Source organism: Eubalaena glacialis, chromosome 6 (genome assembly GCF_028564815.1).
Source record: "Eubalaena glacialis isolate mEubGla1 chromosome 6, mEubGla1.1.hap2.+ XY, whole genome shotgun sequence".
In the NCBI taxonomy this organism is placed as follows: Eukaryota; Metazoa; Chordata; class Mammalia; order Artiodactyla; family Balaenidae; genus Eubalaena; species Eubalaena glacialis.
Genome location: NC_083721.1, coordinates 41813021 through 41833254, shown reverse-complemented (window position 1 = coordinate 41833254; position 20234 = coordinate 41813021). Strand labels below are relative to the sequence as shown.

The 20234-nt window shown below is 35.8% G+C and overlaps 1 protein-coding gene across 1 annotated transcript; it reads right to left on the bottom strand.

Moving 5' to 3' along the window:
* Positions 1 to 5355: 5355 nt before the first annotated feature.
* On the bottom strand, positions 5356 to 7518 carry CSNKA2IP (casein kinase 2 subunit alpha' interacting protein). Its single transcript, XM_061192713.1, has one exon. The coding sequence runs from the start codon at positions 7516 to 7518 to the stop codon at positions 5356 to 5358; it is 2163 nt and encodes a 720-aa protein (XP_061048696.1).
* Between the last annotated feature and the right edge of the window lie 12716 nt (positions 7519 to 20234).

Here is a 20234-nt window from a genome sequence, read left to right as displayed (position 1 = left end):
ACTGAAACCTGCGTGCCTAGAGCCTGTGCTCTGCAACAAGGGAAGCCACCACAATCAGAAGCCCGTGCACTGCAACGAAGAGTAGCCCCCCCTCGCTGCAACCAGAGAAAGCCTGCACGCAGCAACAAAGACCCAATGCAGCCAAAAAAACAAAAATGTCTGCAGACATTGCCAAATATCCCCTAGGAGCAAACTCAACCCTGTTGAGAACAAGTCTTAATTACATTATGAAATGGGAAACTTTTAGATATATGGTATTAAAATATATTGTTAAAATAATTTTACCTGTTTCTTTTTGCTTTCTAATATGGCTACAAGAAATTTTAAAATTATTTATGACATGTTATATTCTTATTGGACAGCACTGTTGCAATCATCAATTCTACTCTAGGTTATGTACTCTAACACAAAGTTTCTCAAATGCTTAAAGTGCATAAAACTTACCTAAGGATCTTATAAAATTCAGATTATGATTCAGTATATTTGAGATGAGGTGATCTTTCTAACAAGATCCTAGGTGATACAGATGCTGCTAATCCATGGATAAAATGTTACACAGCATGACTCTAGAGAACTTCCCACACATGCGCTAAATAGGACATGAAAAAGAATGTGTATGGTGACTATAGTTAACAATACTGTATTGCGCATTTGAAAGTTGCTAAGAGACTAGATCTTAAAAGTTCTCATCACACACACACACCAAACATTTGTAACTATGTATGAGGATGGAAGTTAACTAGACTTACTGTGGCTATCATTTTGCAGTATACATAAATATCAAATCATTATGTTCTACACCTGAAACTGATATAATGTTGTAGGTCAATTATACCTCAATAAAAAAAGTTTTGAAAGAATGTCAGTGCAACACTGTATGCAATGATAAAAATGTAAATTAACCAAAAATTGTAATAACTCCACACTATGCAGTTATATAATATACATGTATGTATATGTGTGTATATAGACAATATACACACATATATATATATATATATGTGTGTATACATATATGTATATAAATGGAAATGAAAATCTATATCTTATAACAAGGATACATTTCAGAAACATACTCCAGATCAAAAAACACGCATTTAAAAAACATTATAATAAAATATGTACAAAGCTTTAAAACATCCAAAAAGGATTGATTTCTATGGCTCCGTAAATATTTAGTAAATTTCTTTAAAAAATAGATAAATATGACCTACAGCAAATTCATGACAGTGTTTACTTCTAGAGAATGCAGGATAGGATTGGGATCCTGGATGGTTATATACACAAGTGTTAGCACTTGTATCAATAATGTTTTATTTCTTTAACACGTGAAGTAAATGTAACCAAAGAATAAGATTAGATAAAGCTGGGTAGTAGTGAAAAGACTTTCATAAATATATTGACTATTATTCTCTATGGGTTAAAATAATTCATAATAAAAATAAACAAAAGCACGAATAAATAAAAGAATAAGTCTGGCAATGAATACTGAAGTAGAGAATATGAAATTTTTAAAAAATATTTTAATAGACTTTAAAACAATAGAAATGCATTTCTTCTGAAGATATCTCATAGAAATATGTATTTTCTGTATGTATTATTAGCAAAGCCACAAATGATACCAATAAGTAGAAAGGATTAGAACAGCAAAATTGTATGCTACGTATTTTATCTAAAATAGACGAGACAACATGTTTCATTTTTTTATTTTTATAACATTTGTTTTAAGTTGATTATAAAAGGAATTCATATTCATTGAAGATTTGGAAAATATAGAAAAGAAAAAGAAAAAAATCTACCCATTTCCTAAACACTCCATTATAACTATTGTCCCGTAATAACCACCTTTATTCAACATTTTGGTGTTTACTTCCAGTCACTCCATCTTTCTTATATATGAAACAGATTTTACACAAGTACACACAGATACATATATGCAAAATTTCAATGTTTTACAAGGTGGAATCATATATAAATTGCATGTGATGTCTTATAATCTGAGTATGTTTTTACTTAAATCATAAATGATATATTCTCTCTCTTCACTGTCTCTGATCGAGAAGTTCATTTTTGAAACTTAAATGCAGTAGTTTATCTATCTCCTCTTTGTTTCACTTTCTTCTTTCAACATGCTCAGGATCACTAGCCATGCTCAAGTGTTCTCAAGATATTTTCCTAAAGAAAGTAGTTCTATTCCTAACATAAATGTAAGTGCAATGTCAGAAATAACATTTTTTTTTTTCACTAGGAAAAGCATCATATGTATGGATCATGGTGTATTTAAACACTTATCTGTTAATGAACAAGATTTTTTCCAGTCCCTCACTATTATAAAGAAACACAATGCCTACTTGTTTATATGACTCTACATCGTCCTGACAATTTCTTTAAAATAAATTGCAAGGAAGATGATCCTAAGGAAAAAGATTATGTATATTATTAAGGTTTTGATATTATTGTCAAATTATCATCCAGATATGTCATACCATCTTACATCAATTGGTTTGATAAAAATGTGACAATTTAGAGATTCTACTTTCTACTTCCCAATTCCTATGTAGCCTGTTTGCATGTCCAGGCCTTTCCATTTAAGGGAAAGGGCACTAATGAGACACAATTAAATCTTTTTTTTATTACTTTTCAGATGATTCTTTATTTAAATACAGTAAATTTTGAGTCCTTCTGCCCTTCTGAAATCTGCTCTCATCTGTATAAGATCTGACAGAAATTTCTTGACCTTTCTGGCACAACACATATTGTTCCCTATTTTGAAATCTCTTGGTATGTCAATAGAAGCTGGAAGAGTGAGTCAGATATTTGCCGTTGCCGTGTATTTTTCCCATTAAGTTTCATGCTATTTTATTTCCAAATTTAAAAACTAGGAAATAATGGTTAAAGAATTCTTAAAAAATTTTTTCTGAAAGTAGACACTGTTCTAATTAAGAACAAAATAAATAACTGCCAATACAATGGAGAAGTTAAAAATAATTAAATCGTTGTCCAAAAAATAAAGAATTTAAAAATGAGGCATAAAGTTTAGAAAATAAGCTAAACAATGGAAAATTAAACATGTAAATTACATCAACAAATAAAAATCAGTTGAACTCCTTGGTTTAATTTTATTCCATAAATATTTTTTGAATACTTAGTATGTGTCAGGTATCACTAGGTCCTGAGAAGTTAGTGGTAAACAAGACAGACACAAGACCTCCCCTCATGAAGTTTAGTCTAGTAGAGAACATATTAAAGAAGTAATTATACAGCTGATGTGTGTCATTAAAAGAGATATTCAAGGTGAATTAAGCACATGTCAAGGGTTTTCTAAAGAGGTTGGAGAAAGCCTTGAACACATTATCACACACCTAAGTTCTTCTTCATCATCATTGATCAGCTATGCATAAGTCTACATCATATTAAATACTGAAATACTAGAAAGGAACACTTTTAACATAAGACATAAGACAAGGATGACTACTGTCATCAGTAACATTTTTATGTATGTTCTCACCGAGACAAAAAGTACAAAAAACAATTCAATACTAGTATGAGAAAGAAGCAAACAGATGAAGCATTACTTATTTCAGAGAATTTTAAACAGATGAAGAGCTTCAGTAGCATTAATTCAATATCAATACATATTTTAGGAAATATACTCTATTTCAAGGACTAGAGAAAAACTAGAAATAAAATGGTGAATAAGAAGTTTTCAGTCTAGTGAGTGAAGACAGACAAGAAATAATTGCTTTATAATATGGTTAAGAGTAGTATAAAGAGTAAAAACAGAGTTTCATGGTAATAAGAAGGCCAACTAAACTTTCTTTGTAAGTGGATCAGGAAAAGGCTTCCCAGAAGATGTTAAGACAAAATAGAGCCCTGTAGAGCAAAAATGTATAGAAGGAAGGATCTTTCTGGACAGCAGAATTGTTGTTTTAGAAGTGTAGGATGATTGCTTCACACTGTAAAGAAATTAATGTGGCTGAAACTGGAGAAGAATAAGAAACCTTTTTTGAAAAGATTTCTGAAAAAATTTTTTGAAAATAATTTTGAAAAATTATCATGATTCAATCATAAATGGAATTTAGTCTTTCCCCAGAAAACAGTGGGCAATGATAAAAGGGTTACAAACAGTGAAATGGCATTATTAAATTTTGTCTCAGAAATGCATTCAAAAGTTAAAATGCATGTTTAGGAGTAATCCAGCTGACAAATGCTGTGACCACAACTAGAATAGTGGCAGTGAGGTTGAAGAAAAAAGCTGGATTCTGGAGACAATAAGGTCATGGAACACATGGACCTGGAGAGGGGCAGGCAATGAGAAAAACAGTCAAACTCCATGACAGATGGTGGTACATCCACTGAAATAGGGAACACGGAGGGCAAAGGACTATAATGTAAAGATGCAAGTTGTAAAGGTAAAGATGATAAATTCTGGTTTGACTGTATTGAGTTTGAGGTGCCTGTGCAATGTTCCACTGGAAAAGCCCCATATGCAAGCTGGTGTTCAGAAAGATGTGGGGTGGAGAGGCAGGACTGTGAGCCATCAGTGCATGCAAGAGAAGCCAATTCTAGCCCTTGGGGTTAGAGATAATCACTTAAGGTAGTAGGTAAGACAATTCCCTCCTCTTCCCACTACTAGTGGACCCAGTGGAACAAAAATATTTTTAAACATTTTTATTAACCCGTTTAGGTTGTATAGGTAGAAGTGATGAACAAGTGACTTTAGAGCCCATAATTTAAATGTTGGCACAGTCAGCATAAGGTAGGGTTGTCTGCATCAGTTAGTTATTCTTTCCTGAGATTTGCTAACTAAGGTTGAGTAAATCATTGCATTTCAGAGTGTGGGATCTTAGCATAGAAGAATTTTCCCTAGGAACACATAACTGAAAAGATTCCTTTCTATATATATTCTTACCTGTTGAACATGATGTGAATTTTCTTTAGAGGTAGGGAAACGGATTAGCATACACTGGTCTAAGGATACTGTCATTATTATATCTTATGAGGAAGGAGAATAACAGTGAGTTAGATACTGTTCAGGGCAAGACAAATGAGGTGTTTCTGGTCTATGGCCAATTATTATTAATTCATTTAACAATTATTGCATAGTGGTTACTGTAAGCCAGGCATTTGGTTAAAAACATAGGATTCAATTTGGCTTCTAGGAGATCATAGTCTATTATTTAAGTAGAAAATAGACTTAAGAGTAATAGTTCCCCTCAACTAGCTGCTTCATCAGCTGAATTATAGAGGCACACTTAGTTAATACTAAGAATTTTAATAAGCATGATAGGAAATCAATCTCTAATGTCAAAGAACTAAGAAGTCAATTGCCTTCAAAGAAACAAAAAAGTTAATTTAATCAAGATTTCTCTCATTTTGAACCTTTGTCTGGAAAATTTTGAACAGTATCTTTGACCCCTTCCTCCTTTTTACTGTGGTGCTATTCCTCATAGGCCTTGTTTTGGGAGATGGTGATTGACTTGGACATGGTTTTCCAGGAAGTGGCTGGTGATTTTTACTACATATAAACTCAAGCCAGGAGACCCCTGGAGGCAGCCGGTGGTAACTAAGTACCTTAGTGGACACACAGCCTGAGAGGGTAGATGTGGTAGACTCTTTCAGAGGAGGAGGGGGTAAAGGGGGTGTAGTGGAAGAGGAAGGGGAAGAAGAGGACGATGAGGAGGAAGATGTGGAGGAGGAAGAGGAGGGGAGTACGGACTGCGACCGAGGGTTACTACTTTTCTTAACATAGAGCAGCCAGTCTATAGCCTTGGGCTGTTGGCTTACAGCTTGGTTTTCAGGGGCTACTGTCAGCCATGTTTTCTTCACATTAGCCTCCTGGGTGATATCAGGTTCAGATGTAGGGAAAATTTTTGATATCTTCCCCATTCCTTCAAGGTTTTCTTCAGGGACTTCATCAGGCTGATTTTCTTTCACAGGGAATGAAAAAGAAGTCTCTGGTAGGGAAAGGATAAAAACTAGTTTCACCTCTATTTCTCCCCGAGGAGTGGTCTCAGGTGTTGGGCTGACAAATAGTGTTGCAGCACGAGGGTCTTTCCTTCCTGTAAGATGGTTACACTGAGATTTTATGCAGGAAGCACAAGCTAAACAAACCATATATCTTGATGAAAGGCGGGGACCAGGATGAGGATTTGCCCTTCCCCTCATCCTTCGAAAGAGAATCTGCCTACGGAGATCCCTCTGGATTCTGGTCTTGGAGAGAGAATTGACAATTTTATTTACAACATCATCAGGGACTGTTCCACCTTTGATAATGCAGGGACGAATATAACCTAAAGTCCATGGAATTTCCTTATTTGGTTCTGTCTTTTCATAAAGACCAAAACTGCTTTTACTCTGGAGTCTGGAGCCCAATGTTAAAGCAGCTATGTTCCTGATGCAGTGTTTGGAGCTTAATAATGATGGACCTGAGATATTTGGTTTGGGATGGGGTGAGGGAAGATCTGTGGCCTTGTGTTTGTCACTTAGTGAAGTGGTGTTCTGAAATTTTGAGTGACACACTGGTGAACTCAGGGTCCTGAAGTTACGATCAAGTGTTTTGGGCTGGAACAATGGCAAACTCTTTGACTGATGCACAGAATGTGGTAAAGGTGATTTCCTTTCTTTTGAGTTGGACAACGTCAATCTCAGAACACTGGAATTAGAGCTCAATACAGATGTTGTCTGAGGTCTGGAATCAGGTAACGATGAGCTCAGAGTCATCTGACTGGGCTCCAAAGAAGGTGATGTCTGAAGCAAGTCATGTATTTGAGGTGTAGAGTTGAGTGATGGTGAGCTCAAACATCTTTGATTGCACTCTAACAAAGAGGTCCAAAGGCTATCCAATGAAGAGGCTTTCTGAGGCTTGGACTGGGGTAACGCTGAGCTAAAGGCTCTTTGATTAGGTCCCAAAGACGACAATGTCCATAGGTAGTCTGGGGAAGGAGTTTCCTGATGTTTGACGGCATATAATGATGAATTTGACACTCTTCGATTAGACTTCAGTGAAGGTGATATCCAGCAAAGGTCTAGGGAAGATGTATTCTGAGGATTGGGAAAGGGTAATTGTGAGCTCCAGGCTGTTTGATTGGGCTCTGGCGATGATGTCTTGGTGAGGTCAAGTGAAGATGTGATCTGAGGTTTGGCGTGGGACAACGGTGAGCTCAAGCCTTTCTTATTAGGCCACAAGGGAGTTCTCTGGTGGAGGTGTAGTGAAGGTGTGGCCTGACATTTGGAGTGAGATAATGGTGATTTCAGAACCCTGTTATAGAGGTCCCGTGAAATTGTGTCCTGAGACTTGGCAGAGGGCAATATTGAGCATCTCTGTACCTTCTGGTTAGAGTTTAGGGGATGCACTGCAGGGTTATTACTATGGGATTGTACTCTGACCACAGATTGGTTATTGGGCTGCTTTTGGTTTTCATCTGTGTGTTGATGTGTTAATGAGCTGGTTGTGGCCAGTTGGTAAGAGCGTTCTAATGGCACAAACTGTTGATCATAGTATGCTAGTGGCACCATCTTGTGCTAGTCTAGAGGTCTTTCTGAAAGCAGTTGGCTTGCAGGGATGTTTTAGTAACTGATAGAGTCTTTTAGCTGGATTCCACGGACAACAAATACTTTTAAATAAAAAACTTAGGTAGTTTCTATCATCTATCATGTAACCTTTTTGTTAATTCCTAAATATTATAGAGTGTTTCAAAATTGAGGTGTAAATGAGGTTGAAAAAAGTGTCACCAATTGAAATTCTTCTCTGTCTTCTCTTTAGAGTTTTTTCCTCTTGAGGAAATAATGCCTGTTAACAAAAGAGTGAAGAAGGTTCAGAAGAGATCCTGATAGGGATATTAATTTTCTCAAACAATCTGTAGTGACTAGAGAACTACTGTGTGTGTAACTTTTGAATTAAACTTTCTAAATGCCCAATTGCCCATCTGTAAAATAGATAAACATAATGTTTAATTTATTGGGCTAAAGACTAAATAATACATCTAAAATGTGTAACAGTGTCCAAGATATAAGAGATGCTCAATAAAAGGTAATAGTTATTTTCGGTACTCTTTCAATGATTGCTTTAGCAAAAAAAAAAAAAAAAAAAAAAAAGTCTGTGATAAGTTTATTGCATGAAATAAGAGAATCTTAAAGAAAGTGAAATGGAAGTTCTGATATGTTAGTTTTCAATTTAGATTCAATTACCCATCATTATCACCTTTTAGCTTACTTCCAAAAGTCCGTAATTCTAGTTGAATGTCTATTGCATACTTTCAGTCTTAGTCTTATTTGTCACTATTGCAGCTTTTGAAACTGTTGATCACTACCTTTTCAAACAATGTTCTTCATTCATGTCCATTATTTCTCTCTACTCTGATTCTCTCATTCATTCTCTTATTCCTATCCAGATCTAAACTGAATTATTTTCTTTTGTTCTCAACTCAGTGTAGTTCTCAGAGTTACATCACCAGTTCGGTCCTATTTTCACTTTATTCCTAAGGAATCACATTAGTTATATTTAGGATTTTAAAATGAACTATAGAAAGTTCATAAAAAACAGAACCTTCTATCTGGTCAAAAGTGATACAAGCATTTACTACTCAGGAAACACAGCTATGGTGCTTCTTAAAAAGCAACACATGGTTTAACATGACACTATTTCAGTGCATTTTTCATGGTCAAGGGTTTGTTCTTCAGGTTTTAAGGCTAAAACACACTATATGACAAAAAACCCAAGAGTAATTCCAACTGATGCAGGGATTAGCCAATTAGAACACTGACTTTAAGGCCCCTGAAGAATGAGAGCTATCAGAATTTGGTTTCATGGTTATTTCTATGCTTCAATAACTTACTAATCCAATTTCTGATGGACAAGTTTATTCCTCATATATGTCAACTTATCCACTTATTTACTATCAATTCTACTACTGCTAGAATGTTTTCCCTTATGTTAAGGTGTCTTTCCACATATTTAATCTTATTTACATTTATTTAAAAATATATCTTATTAGTATCTTAATTCACTTGTTTTCAAGTGTTGAGTCATTCTTAGTGGAATTCTCCAAGTATCAACAATATTATTTACACACCAATGACTTCCTAATTTTTTTGTCTCTAGTCCTGGTTTTCTCTTTAGCTTTGAAATTCTATTTCCAATTAATCATCAGATTTCTCTATCCAAAAATCCCCAAAACAATTCAAGCACAAAACATATAAAAATCAGTAAAGTTATTTCTCCTTATAAAGAAATCATCTTTTTGTATATCTTCTATCTCGGTTCTTAAAACCTAGTCATCTAATTCAAAATCTTTGAAATCATCCTGGACAGCTTCACTTTCTAAAATGATTTAGAAACCAGGACCTGTTGGTTTTATCTCTTTCATACCTTAATTCATCTTTTTTCTATCCAATTCCACTATTTCAGTTTATACCATAGGCATATCTCATGTAAACTAATGTATTATTATATTAACCTCTACATATCTTTCCCCCATAACCTCACTCACTCTCTTCCCTCTCCTCTGTCACACATCCAAAGCAAACTCTTGCTGGTGAGACATAGTTACTCCTCACCCAAAGATTTTCTTCATTTTGCTTCTGCCTGCAAGAATAATAACAACTGACGTTACTTGCTGGATTTTGTGTGGTGTGTTTTGACATCCAATACTTTAAAAGGAGAGGGAACAGCACATCCTACTATATATGTGTGGCACTCTAACAAACTTCTAGATAGTAATATAGAGTAACTCCATGATCTTGATGTAAGGAAAGATTTCTTAAAAGAACATAAAAAGGCTTCAAGATGGCGGAAGAGTAAGACTTGGAGATCACCTTCCTCTCCAAAAATACATCAGAAATACATCTACATGTGGAACAACTCCTACAGAACACTACTGAATGCTGGCAGAAGACCTCAGACTTCCCAAAAGGCAAGAAACTCCCCACGTACCTGGGTAGGGCAAAAGAAAAAAGGAAAAACAGAGACAAAAGAATAGGGACGGGACCTGCACCAGTGGGAGGGAGCTGTGAAGGAGGAAAGGTTTCCACACACTAGGAAGCCCCTTCGCGGGCAGAGACTGCGGGTGGCGGAGGGGGGAAGCTTCGGAGCCACGGAGGAGAGTGCAGCCACAGGGGTGCGGAGGGCAAAGCAGAGAGATTCCCGCACAGAGGATCAGCGCCGACCAGCACTCAGCAGCCCGAGAGGCTTGTCTGCTCACCCGCCGGGGTGGGCGGGGCTGGGAGCTGAGGCTCGGGCTTTGGTCGGATCCCAGGGTGAGGACTGGGGTTGGCTGCGTGAACACAGCCTGAAGGGGTTAGTGCACCACAGCTAGCCGGGAGGGAGTCCGGGAAAAGGTCTGGACCTGCCGAATAGACAAGAGACTTTTTCTTGCCTCTTTGTTTCCTGGTGCGCGAGGAGAGGGGATTAAGAGCACCGCTTAAAGGAGCTCCAGAGACGGGCGTGAGCCGCGGCTATCAGCACGGACCCCAGAGATGGGCATGAGACGCTAAGGCTGCTGCTGCCGCCACCAAGAAGCCTGTGTGCGAGCACAGGTCACTCTCCACACCGCCCCTCCCGGGAGCCTGTGCAGCCCGACACTGCCAGGGTCCCGTGATCCAGGGACAACTTCCCCGGGAGAACGCACGGCGCGCCTCAGGCTGGTGCAACATCACGCCGGCCTCTGCCGCCGCAGGCTCGCCCCGCATCCGTACCCCTCCCTCCCCTGGCCTGAGTGACCCAGAGCCCCCGAATCAGCTGCTCCTTTAACCCCATCCTGTCTGAGTGAAGAAAAGATGCCCTCAGGCGACCTACACGGAGAGGCAGGGCCAAATCCAAAGATGAACCCCAGGAGCTGTGCGAACAAAGAAGAGAAAGGGAAATCTCTCCTAGCAGCCTCAGGAGCAGCAGATTAAATCTACACAATCAACTTGGTGTACCCTGCATCTGTGGAATACCTGAATAGACAACGAATCATCGCAAATTGAGGAGGTAGACTTTGGGAGCAACAATATATATATATTTTTTCCCTTTTTCTTTTTTTGTGTGTGTGTATATGATTCTGTGTGTGATTTTGTCTGTACAGCTTTGCTTTTACCATTTGTCCTAGGGTTCTGTCTGTCCGGTTTTTTTTTTGTTTTTTGTTTTAGTATATATTTTAGCATTTCTTATCATTGGTGGATTTGTTCTTTGGTTTGGTTGCTCTCATCTTTCTTTCTTTCCTTCTTTTTTTTTTATTACTTTAAAAAAATTTTTAATATTTATCTTTTATTTTAATTATTTTATTTTATATTATTTTATTTTATCTTCTTCTTCCTTTCTTTCTTTCTTTTTTCTCCCTTTAATTCTGAGTGGTGTGGATAACAGGCTCTTGGTGCTCCAGCCAGGCATCAGGGCTGTGCCTCTGAGGAGGGAGAGCCAGGTTCAGGACATTAGTCCACAAGAGACCTCCCAGCTCCATGTAATATCAAATGGAGAAAATCTCCCAGAGATCTCCATCTCAATGGCAAGACCCAGCTCCACTCATCGACCAGCAAGCCTCAGTGCTGGACACCCTATGACAAACAACTAGCAAGACAGGAACACAACCCCACCAATTAGCAGAGAGGCTGCCTAAAATCATAATAAGGCCACAGACACCCCAAAACACACCATCAGATGTGGACCTGCCCACAAGAAAGACAAGATCCAGCCTCATCCACCAGAACACAGGCACTAGTCCCCTCCACCAGGAAGCCGACAAAACCCACTGAACCAACCTTAGCCACTGAGGGCAGACACCAAAAATGACAGGAATTACGAACCTGCAGCCTGTGAAAAGGAGACTCCAAACACAGTAAGTTAAGCAAAATGAGAAGACAGAGAAACACACAGCAGATGAAGGAGCAAGGTAAAAACCCACCAGACCTAATAAAAGAAGAGGAAATAGGCAGTCTACCTGAAAAAGAATTCAAATAATGATAGTAAAGATGATCCAAAATCTTGGAAATAGAATGGAGAAAATACAAGAAACGTTTAACAAGGACCTAGAAGAACAAAAGATCAAACAAACACTGATGAACACTGATGAATAAATGAAAGGAAAAGTTCTCTAGAAGGGATCAATAGCAGAACAACTGAGACAGAAGACTGGATAAGTGACCTGAAAGATAAAATAGTGAAAATAACTACTGCAGAGCAGAATAAACAAAAAAGAATGAAAAGAATTGAGGACAGTCTCAGAGACCTCTGGGACAACATTAAACGCAACCACATTCGAATTATAGGGGTCCCAGAAGAAGAAGAGAAAAAGAAAGGGACTGAGAAAATATTTGAAGAGATTATAGTTGAAAACTTCCCTAACATGGGAAAGGAAATAGTTAATCAACTCCAGGAAGCACAGAAACTCCCATACAGGATAAATCCAAGGAGAAACACTCCAAGACACATATTAATCAAATTATCAAAAATTAAATACAAACAAAAAATATTAAAAACAGCAAGGTAAACACAACAAATAACATACAAGGGAATCCCAATAAGGATAACAGCAGAACTTTCAGCAGAAACACTCCAAGCCAGAAGGGAGTGGCAGGGCATATTTAAACTGATGAAGGGGAAAAACCTACAACCAAGATTACTCTACCCAGCAAGGATCTCATTCAGATTTGATGGAGAAATTAAAACCTTTACAGACAGCAAAAGCTAAGAGAATTCAGCACCACCAAACCAGCTTTACAACAAATGCTAAAGGAACTTCTCTAGGCAGGAAACACAAGAGAAGGAAAAGACCTACAATAACAAACCCAAAACAATTAAGAAAATGATTGGATTTAAGAACAACAATTAGGAAAATGATTGGTAATAGGAACACACATATCGATAACTACCTTAAATGTAAATGGATTAAATGCTCCAACCAAAATACATAGACTGGTTGAATGGATAGAAAAACAAGACCAATATATATGCCGTCTACAAGAGACCCACTTCAGACCTAGGGACATATACAGACTGAAAATGAGTGGATGGAAAAAGATATTCCATGCAAATGGAAATCAAATGAAAGCTGGAGTAGCAATTCTCATATCTGACAAAATAGACTTTAAAACAAAGACTATTACAAGAGACAAAGAAGGACACTACATAATGATTAAGGGATCAATCCAAGAAGAAGATATAACACTTGTAAATATTTATGCACCCCAAATAGGAGAACCGCAATACATAAGGCAAATGCTAGCAGCCATATAAGGGGAAAACGACAGTAACACAATCATAGTAGGGGACTTTAACACCCCACTTTCACCAATGAACAGATCATCCAAAATGAAAATAAATAAGGAAACACAAGCTTTGAATGATACATTAAAAAAGGACTTAATTGATATTTATAGGACATTCCATCCAAAAAAAACAGAATACACTTTCTTCTCAAGTGCTCATTCAAGATTCTCCAGGAGAGATCATATCTTGGGTCACAAATCAAGCCTTGGTAAATTTAAGAAAATTGAAATCATATCAAGTATCTTTTCTGATGACAACGCTATGAGACTAGATATCAATTACAGGGAAAAAATCTGTAAAAAATACAAACACATGGAGACTAAACAATACACTACTTAATAACCAAGAGATCACTGAAGAAATCAAAGAGGAAATCAAAAAATACCTAGAAACAAATGACAGTGAAAACGTGATGACCCAAAACCTATGGGATGCAGCAAAAGCAGTTCCAAGAGGGAAGTTTATAACACTACAATCCTACCTCAAGAAACAAGAAACATCTCATATAAACAACCTAACCTTACACCTAAAGCAATTAGAGAAAGAAGAACAAAGAAACTACAATGTTAGTAGAGGGAAAGAAATCATAAAATCAGATCAGAAATAAATGAAAAAGAAGTGAAGGAAACGATAGCAAAGATCAATAAAACTAAAAGCTAGTTCTTTGAGAAGATAAACAAAATGGATAAACCACTAGCCTGACTCATCAAGAAAAAAAGGGAGAAGACTCAAATCAATAGAATTAGAAATGGAAAAGGAGAACTAACAACTGACACCAGAGAAATACAAAGGATCATGAGTGATTACTACAAGCAACCATATGCCAATAAAATGGACAACCTGGAAAAAATGGACAAATTCTTAGAAATGCACAACCTTCCGAGACTGAACCAGGAAGAAATAAAAAATATGAACAGACCAATCACAAGCACTGAAATTGAAACTGTGATTTAAAATCTTCCAACAAACAAAAGCCCAGGACCAGATGGCTTCACAGGTGAATTCTATCAAACATTTAGAGAAGAGCCAACACCTAGCCTTCTCAAAGTCTTCCAAAATATAGCAGAGAGAGAAACACTCCCAAACTCATTCTATGAGGCCACCATCACCCTGATACCAAAACCAGACAAATGTCACAAAGAAAGAAAACTACAGGCCAATATCACTGATGAACATAGATGCAAAAATCCTCAGCAAAATACTGACAAACAGAATCCAACAGCACATTAAAATGATCATACACCCTGATCAAGTGGGGTTGATCCCAGGAATGCAAGGATTCTTCAATATACGCAAATCAATCAATGTAACACACCATATTAACAAATTGAAGGAGAAAAACAATATGATCCTCTCAAGAGATACAGAAAATGCTTTCAAGAAAATTCAACACCCATTTATGATAAAAACCCTCCAGAAAGTAGGCATAGAGGGAACTTACCTCAACATAATAAAGGCCATATACGACAAACCCACAGCCAACATCGTCCTCAATGGTGAAAACGTGAAACCATTTCCACTAAGATCAGGAACCAGACAAGGTTGCCCACTCTCACCATTATTATTCAACATAGTTTTGGAAGTTTTAGCCACAGCAATCAGAGAAGAAAAAGAAATAAAAGGAATCCAAAATGGAAAAGAAGAAATAAAGCTGTCACTGTTTGCAGATGACATGATACTATACGTAGAATATCCTAAAGATGCTATCAGAAAAATACTAGAGCTAATTAATGAATTTGGTAAAGTAACAGGATAAAAAATTAATGCACAGAAATCTCTTGCATTCCTATACACTAAGGATGAAAAATCTGAAAGTGAAATTAAAAAACACTCCCATTTACCATTGCAACAAAAAGAATAAAATATCTAGGAATAAACCTACCTAAGGAGACAAAAGACCTGTATGCAGAAAATTATAAGACACTAATGAAAGAAATTTAAAATGATACAAATAGATGGAGAGATATACCATGTTCTTGGATTGGAAGAATCAATATTGTGGAAATGACTATACTACCCAAAGCAATCTACAGATTCAATGCAATCCCTATTAAACTACCACTGGCATTTTTCACAGAACTAGAACAAAAAAATCTCACAATTTGTATGGAAAAACGAAAGACCCCGAATAGCCAAAGCAATCTTGAGAAAGAAAAACGGAGCTGGAGGAATCAGGCTCCCTGACTTCAGACTATACTGCAAAGCTACAGTAACCAAGACAGTATGGTACTGGCACAAAAACAGAAATATAGATCAATGGAAAAGGATAGAAAGCCCGGAGATAACCCCACGCACATATGGTCACCTAATCTTTGATAAAGGAAGCAAGAATATACAGTGGAGAAAAGACAGCCTCTTCAGTAAGTGGTGCTGTGAAAACTGGACAGCTACATGCAAAAGAATGAAGTTAGAACACTCCCTAACATCATACACAAAAATAAACTCAAAATAGATTAAAGACCTAAATGTAAGGCCAGACACTATTAAACTCTTGCTCTTAAAGGAAAACATAGGCAGAACACTCCATGACATAAATCACAGCAAGATCCTTTTTGACCCATCTCCTAGAGGAATGGAAATCAAACAAAAATAAACAAATGGGACCTAATGAAACTTAAAAGCTTTTGCACAGCAAAGGAAACCATAAACAAGACAAAAAGACAACCCTCAGAATGGGAGAAAATATTTGCAAATGAAGCAACTGACAAAGGATTAATCTCCAAAATTTACAAGCAGCTCATGCAGCTCAATGTCAAAAAAAAAACAACCCAATCCAAAAATGGGCAGAAGACCTAAACAGACATTTCTCCAAAGAAGATATACAGATTGCCAACAAACACATGCACGAATGCTCAACATCATTAATCATTAGAGAAATGCAAATCAAAACTACAATGAGATATCATCTCACACCAGTCAGAATGACCATCATCAAAAAATCTACAAACAATAAATGCTGGAGAGGGTGTGGAGAAAAGGGAACCCTCTTGCACTGTTGGTGGGAATGTAAACTGATACAGCCACTATGGAAAACAGTACAGAGGTTCCTGAAAAAACTAAAAATAAAATTACCATATGGCCCAGCAATCCCACTACTGGGCATATACCCTGAGAAAACCATAATTCAAAAAGGGTCATGTACCACAGTGTTCATTGCAGCTCTATTTACAATAGCCAGGACATGGAAGCAACCTAAGTGTTCTTCGACCGATGAAAGGATAAAGAAGATGTGACACATATATACAATGGAATATTACTCAGCCATAAAAAGAAATGAAATTGAGTTATTTGTAGTGAGGTGGATGGACCTAGAGTCTGTCATACAGAGTGAAGTAAGTCAGAAAGAGAAAAACAAATACTGTATGCTAACACATATATATATGGAATCTTAAAAAAATAAAAAATAGAAATGGTTCTGAAGAACCTAGGGGCAGGACAGGAATAAAGACACAGACGTAGAGAATGGACTTGAGGATGCAGGGAGGGGGAAGGGTAAGCTGGAACGAAGTGAGAGAGTGTCATGGACATATATACACTACCAAATGTAAAATAGATAGTTAGTGGGAAGCAGCTGCATAGCACAGGGAGATCAGCTCAGTGCTTTGTGACCACCTAGAGGGGTGGGATAGGGAAGATGGGAGAGAGATGCAAGAGGAAGGAGATATGGGGATGTATGTATATGTATAGCTGATTAACTTTGTTATAAAGCAGAAACTAACACACCATTGTAAAGCAGTTATACTCCAATAAAGATGTTAAAAAAAAGAATATAAAAATCTATAACCATTAAAAATTGATAAATTAAGATCAAGAATTCCCAATCACCAAAAAATACCATATTTAGAAAGCGTTAAAGGCAAATCAAAGAATGGAAAATAAATATTTACAATACTTAAAAAAAGACTCATATCCATTACAACTTCTGCAAGTTGCTAAGAAAAGACAAGCAATGCAATTAGAATGATAAACAATACATGTGAATAAGCACTTCACAAGGGTATCCAAATGCTAATGCACGTATGAAAAAAACACTTAGCCTCCTTAGAAATCAGTGAAGTGCCTATTTAAACTACAGAGAGATCCTACTGCACATTATCAGAATGTGACTAAAATAATATGAAAACTGACAAAGCCAATAATTGGTGATTATGTAGCTTAATAGTATATTATATATATACACACACATACGTGTATATTATATTCCACTCTTAGATACATTCTTAGGTACATTCCAAGAGGCATGCAATGCATAAATATTGGTACCAAAATACATATACTAGGATATTCATTGGAGCATTATTCTTAATAGCTTCAAACTAGAATTAACTGTCCATCAATAATAGAATATATAAATAAATTGTGATATATTCATTCAATAAAATACCAAACAACAATGAAAATTAACAGAAAATCTAGCATCATGCAACTACCTGGATGAATATCACACACAAAATGTTGAATGAAAAGTATTATATGCACAAAAAATAATTCATAATTTTATGTGTGAAAGTACAACATGAGTTCATACTAACTATGGTGTTAGTAGTCAAGATAATAATACATTTACGGGAGTGGAGATTAGGAGGGAACACAAAGTTTCTGGGGTGTTGATAATGGTCTGTTTCTTGACCTGGATGCTGATTGTGTGGGTGAATTCACTTTGCGATAATTGAGCTCTAACATAGTTACGTTATGTGTATTTTTCTATGTTTCTTAATTTCAATAAAAACTTTAAAATTGCATAACTTGATGCTAATTTGAAAAGACACATCTGACACAAATTTTCACTGAAAATTGAAACATTAAAGGATGAACCAAGTTCTGGCACACAGATGCAATGAAAACTTAGAAAAAAGAGGGACAAGGAGAAGAATGCAGTGTAGAAATCCTGTTATCATATGGAGGGGAATAAAGAAATTCAAAACAAATGGAACTAACAAGAATTTAAGATAAAGAAAAAAACAGAGAAAAATAACATTTTTGAATTTTTTCCACTTTCAGACTTACTCAGCAAATAACATTCCCATTTCAAAGAATGTTTTGCTAAAGCATATAAATGTTAAATACAACGCAAGAAGTGGTGGAGATTTGAATGAAACTACAACTATGGGAAGAAAATGAATATGACTTATGAAAGACTTAATTCACAAATAATCTCTGTGCCCGAATTCTTTTTGCAGTTGAGTCCTTTCAAACTTTCAATGAAGATATATTTATAATGTTATACAAACTTTTTCAGAATATTATGAACATAAAAATTTTCTAAATTTGTTCTCTGAAACTGTTGTATGTAATTCTGATATTAAAACATAACAAAAGTAGTAGTTCAAAACTTAAATGAAAATAATAAAACGATAACACATACCACATGCGAAATTCCTAAATAAAATAAAACATTTAATTTAACATGACAATAAAATAATAATTGACTGTCACCAACTTGATCTCTTTCAAACAATGTAATGATGATTTATTATTAGGAAACATTTAAATTGTCATGTTCATAATTCACAAATAAATCTTAATAGGTGTTCAAAAAAGTAATTTTATATAATCCAACTTCCATTTCTCATAAAACTCAGTCAGTAAACTACTAAGAAAAACCTGATTATTTAATGAAAGCAAACATCAATTTGAAAGCAAAATCAAATCATTCAGTTGGCATTGAAATATGAGCTAGTCCCCTTAGAGATTGGTAATAGACAAGCATATCCACTATCACTACTACAATTTAATGCTGTTTAAGATCTGGCCAATGCAGTAAAGAAGGAAACAGAAAACAGAAAGATACATAACTATTGAAAAGGAAGAAGTTAAATAATCTCTCTGCATAGCGTATGGTTGAAAACACAATTTAGAATATAGAAAACCTAATAGAATCAATATATATTAAAATTCAGAAAGTTCAAGGAAGTCACTCTTTACTAAGTCAATATACATGGATCAAGAAATTTCCTATATATCAACATTTGATATCAACTTTTGATATCTGTAGCATTAAATGACTCTATAAGAAAAGAAGTTTTCAAATAATGACATTAACTTTCTCCTTAAACAACTAGAAAAAGAAGAGCACATTAAACTAAAATTAAGTAGAAGAAAGAAAATAATAGAGACTGGAAGCTAAATAAGTTAGAAACAAGAAAAGCAGGGATACGAAAAGTTGGTTCTTTGAGATCAATGAAATTGAATATATTTATCCAGATATATCAAGGGAAATGAAGACATAAATTACAAATATCAGGAATGAGAGCGCTAGCATTACTATGGACTCTACAGATATTTAAGAAGATAATAAGGTAATTCTGTGAATAATATTATGCCAATATATTAGACAACTCAGAGGAAAAGGGCAGATTTCTTGAAAGATAAAAATTGCCAAAACTCACTCAAGAATAAATAGAAAACCTGAAGATCCCAAATCTACTAAATAAATTGGAGTTTAAACTTTCCCACAAAGAAAACACAAGACCCTGATTGCTTCCCTGGTGCATTCCACAAAACATTTAAGAAAGAAAGAATACCAGTTCTGCAAATGTTCTTCCAGAAAATTAAAATGGAACAATTTCTTCCTAACTCATTCTATGAATCAATCATTACCCTGATACCAAATTCAAACAAAAACATTATTAGATTATAAAGAAACTATAGACCAATATTCTTCATATAGATGCAAAAATTCCAAACAAAATTTTAGCAAGTCAAATCTAAAAATATATAAAAAAGATAATACACTTCTTCAAAATCCATGAACCCAATCTTATCATAAGATACCAGCCAAGCCCAAACTGAGGAAAATTCTACAAAATATTTCACCAGTACTCTTCAAATGTGCCAAAGTCATGAAAAACAAGGAAAGACAGAGAAATTGTCACACACTGGAGAAATCTAAACATAATGACTAAAGGCAACATGGTATCCTGGACTGGATCCTGGATCAGCAAGAAGATATTAAAGAAAAATCTGGTGAAATTCTATTAAAATCTGT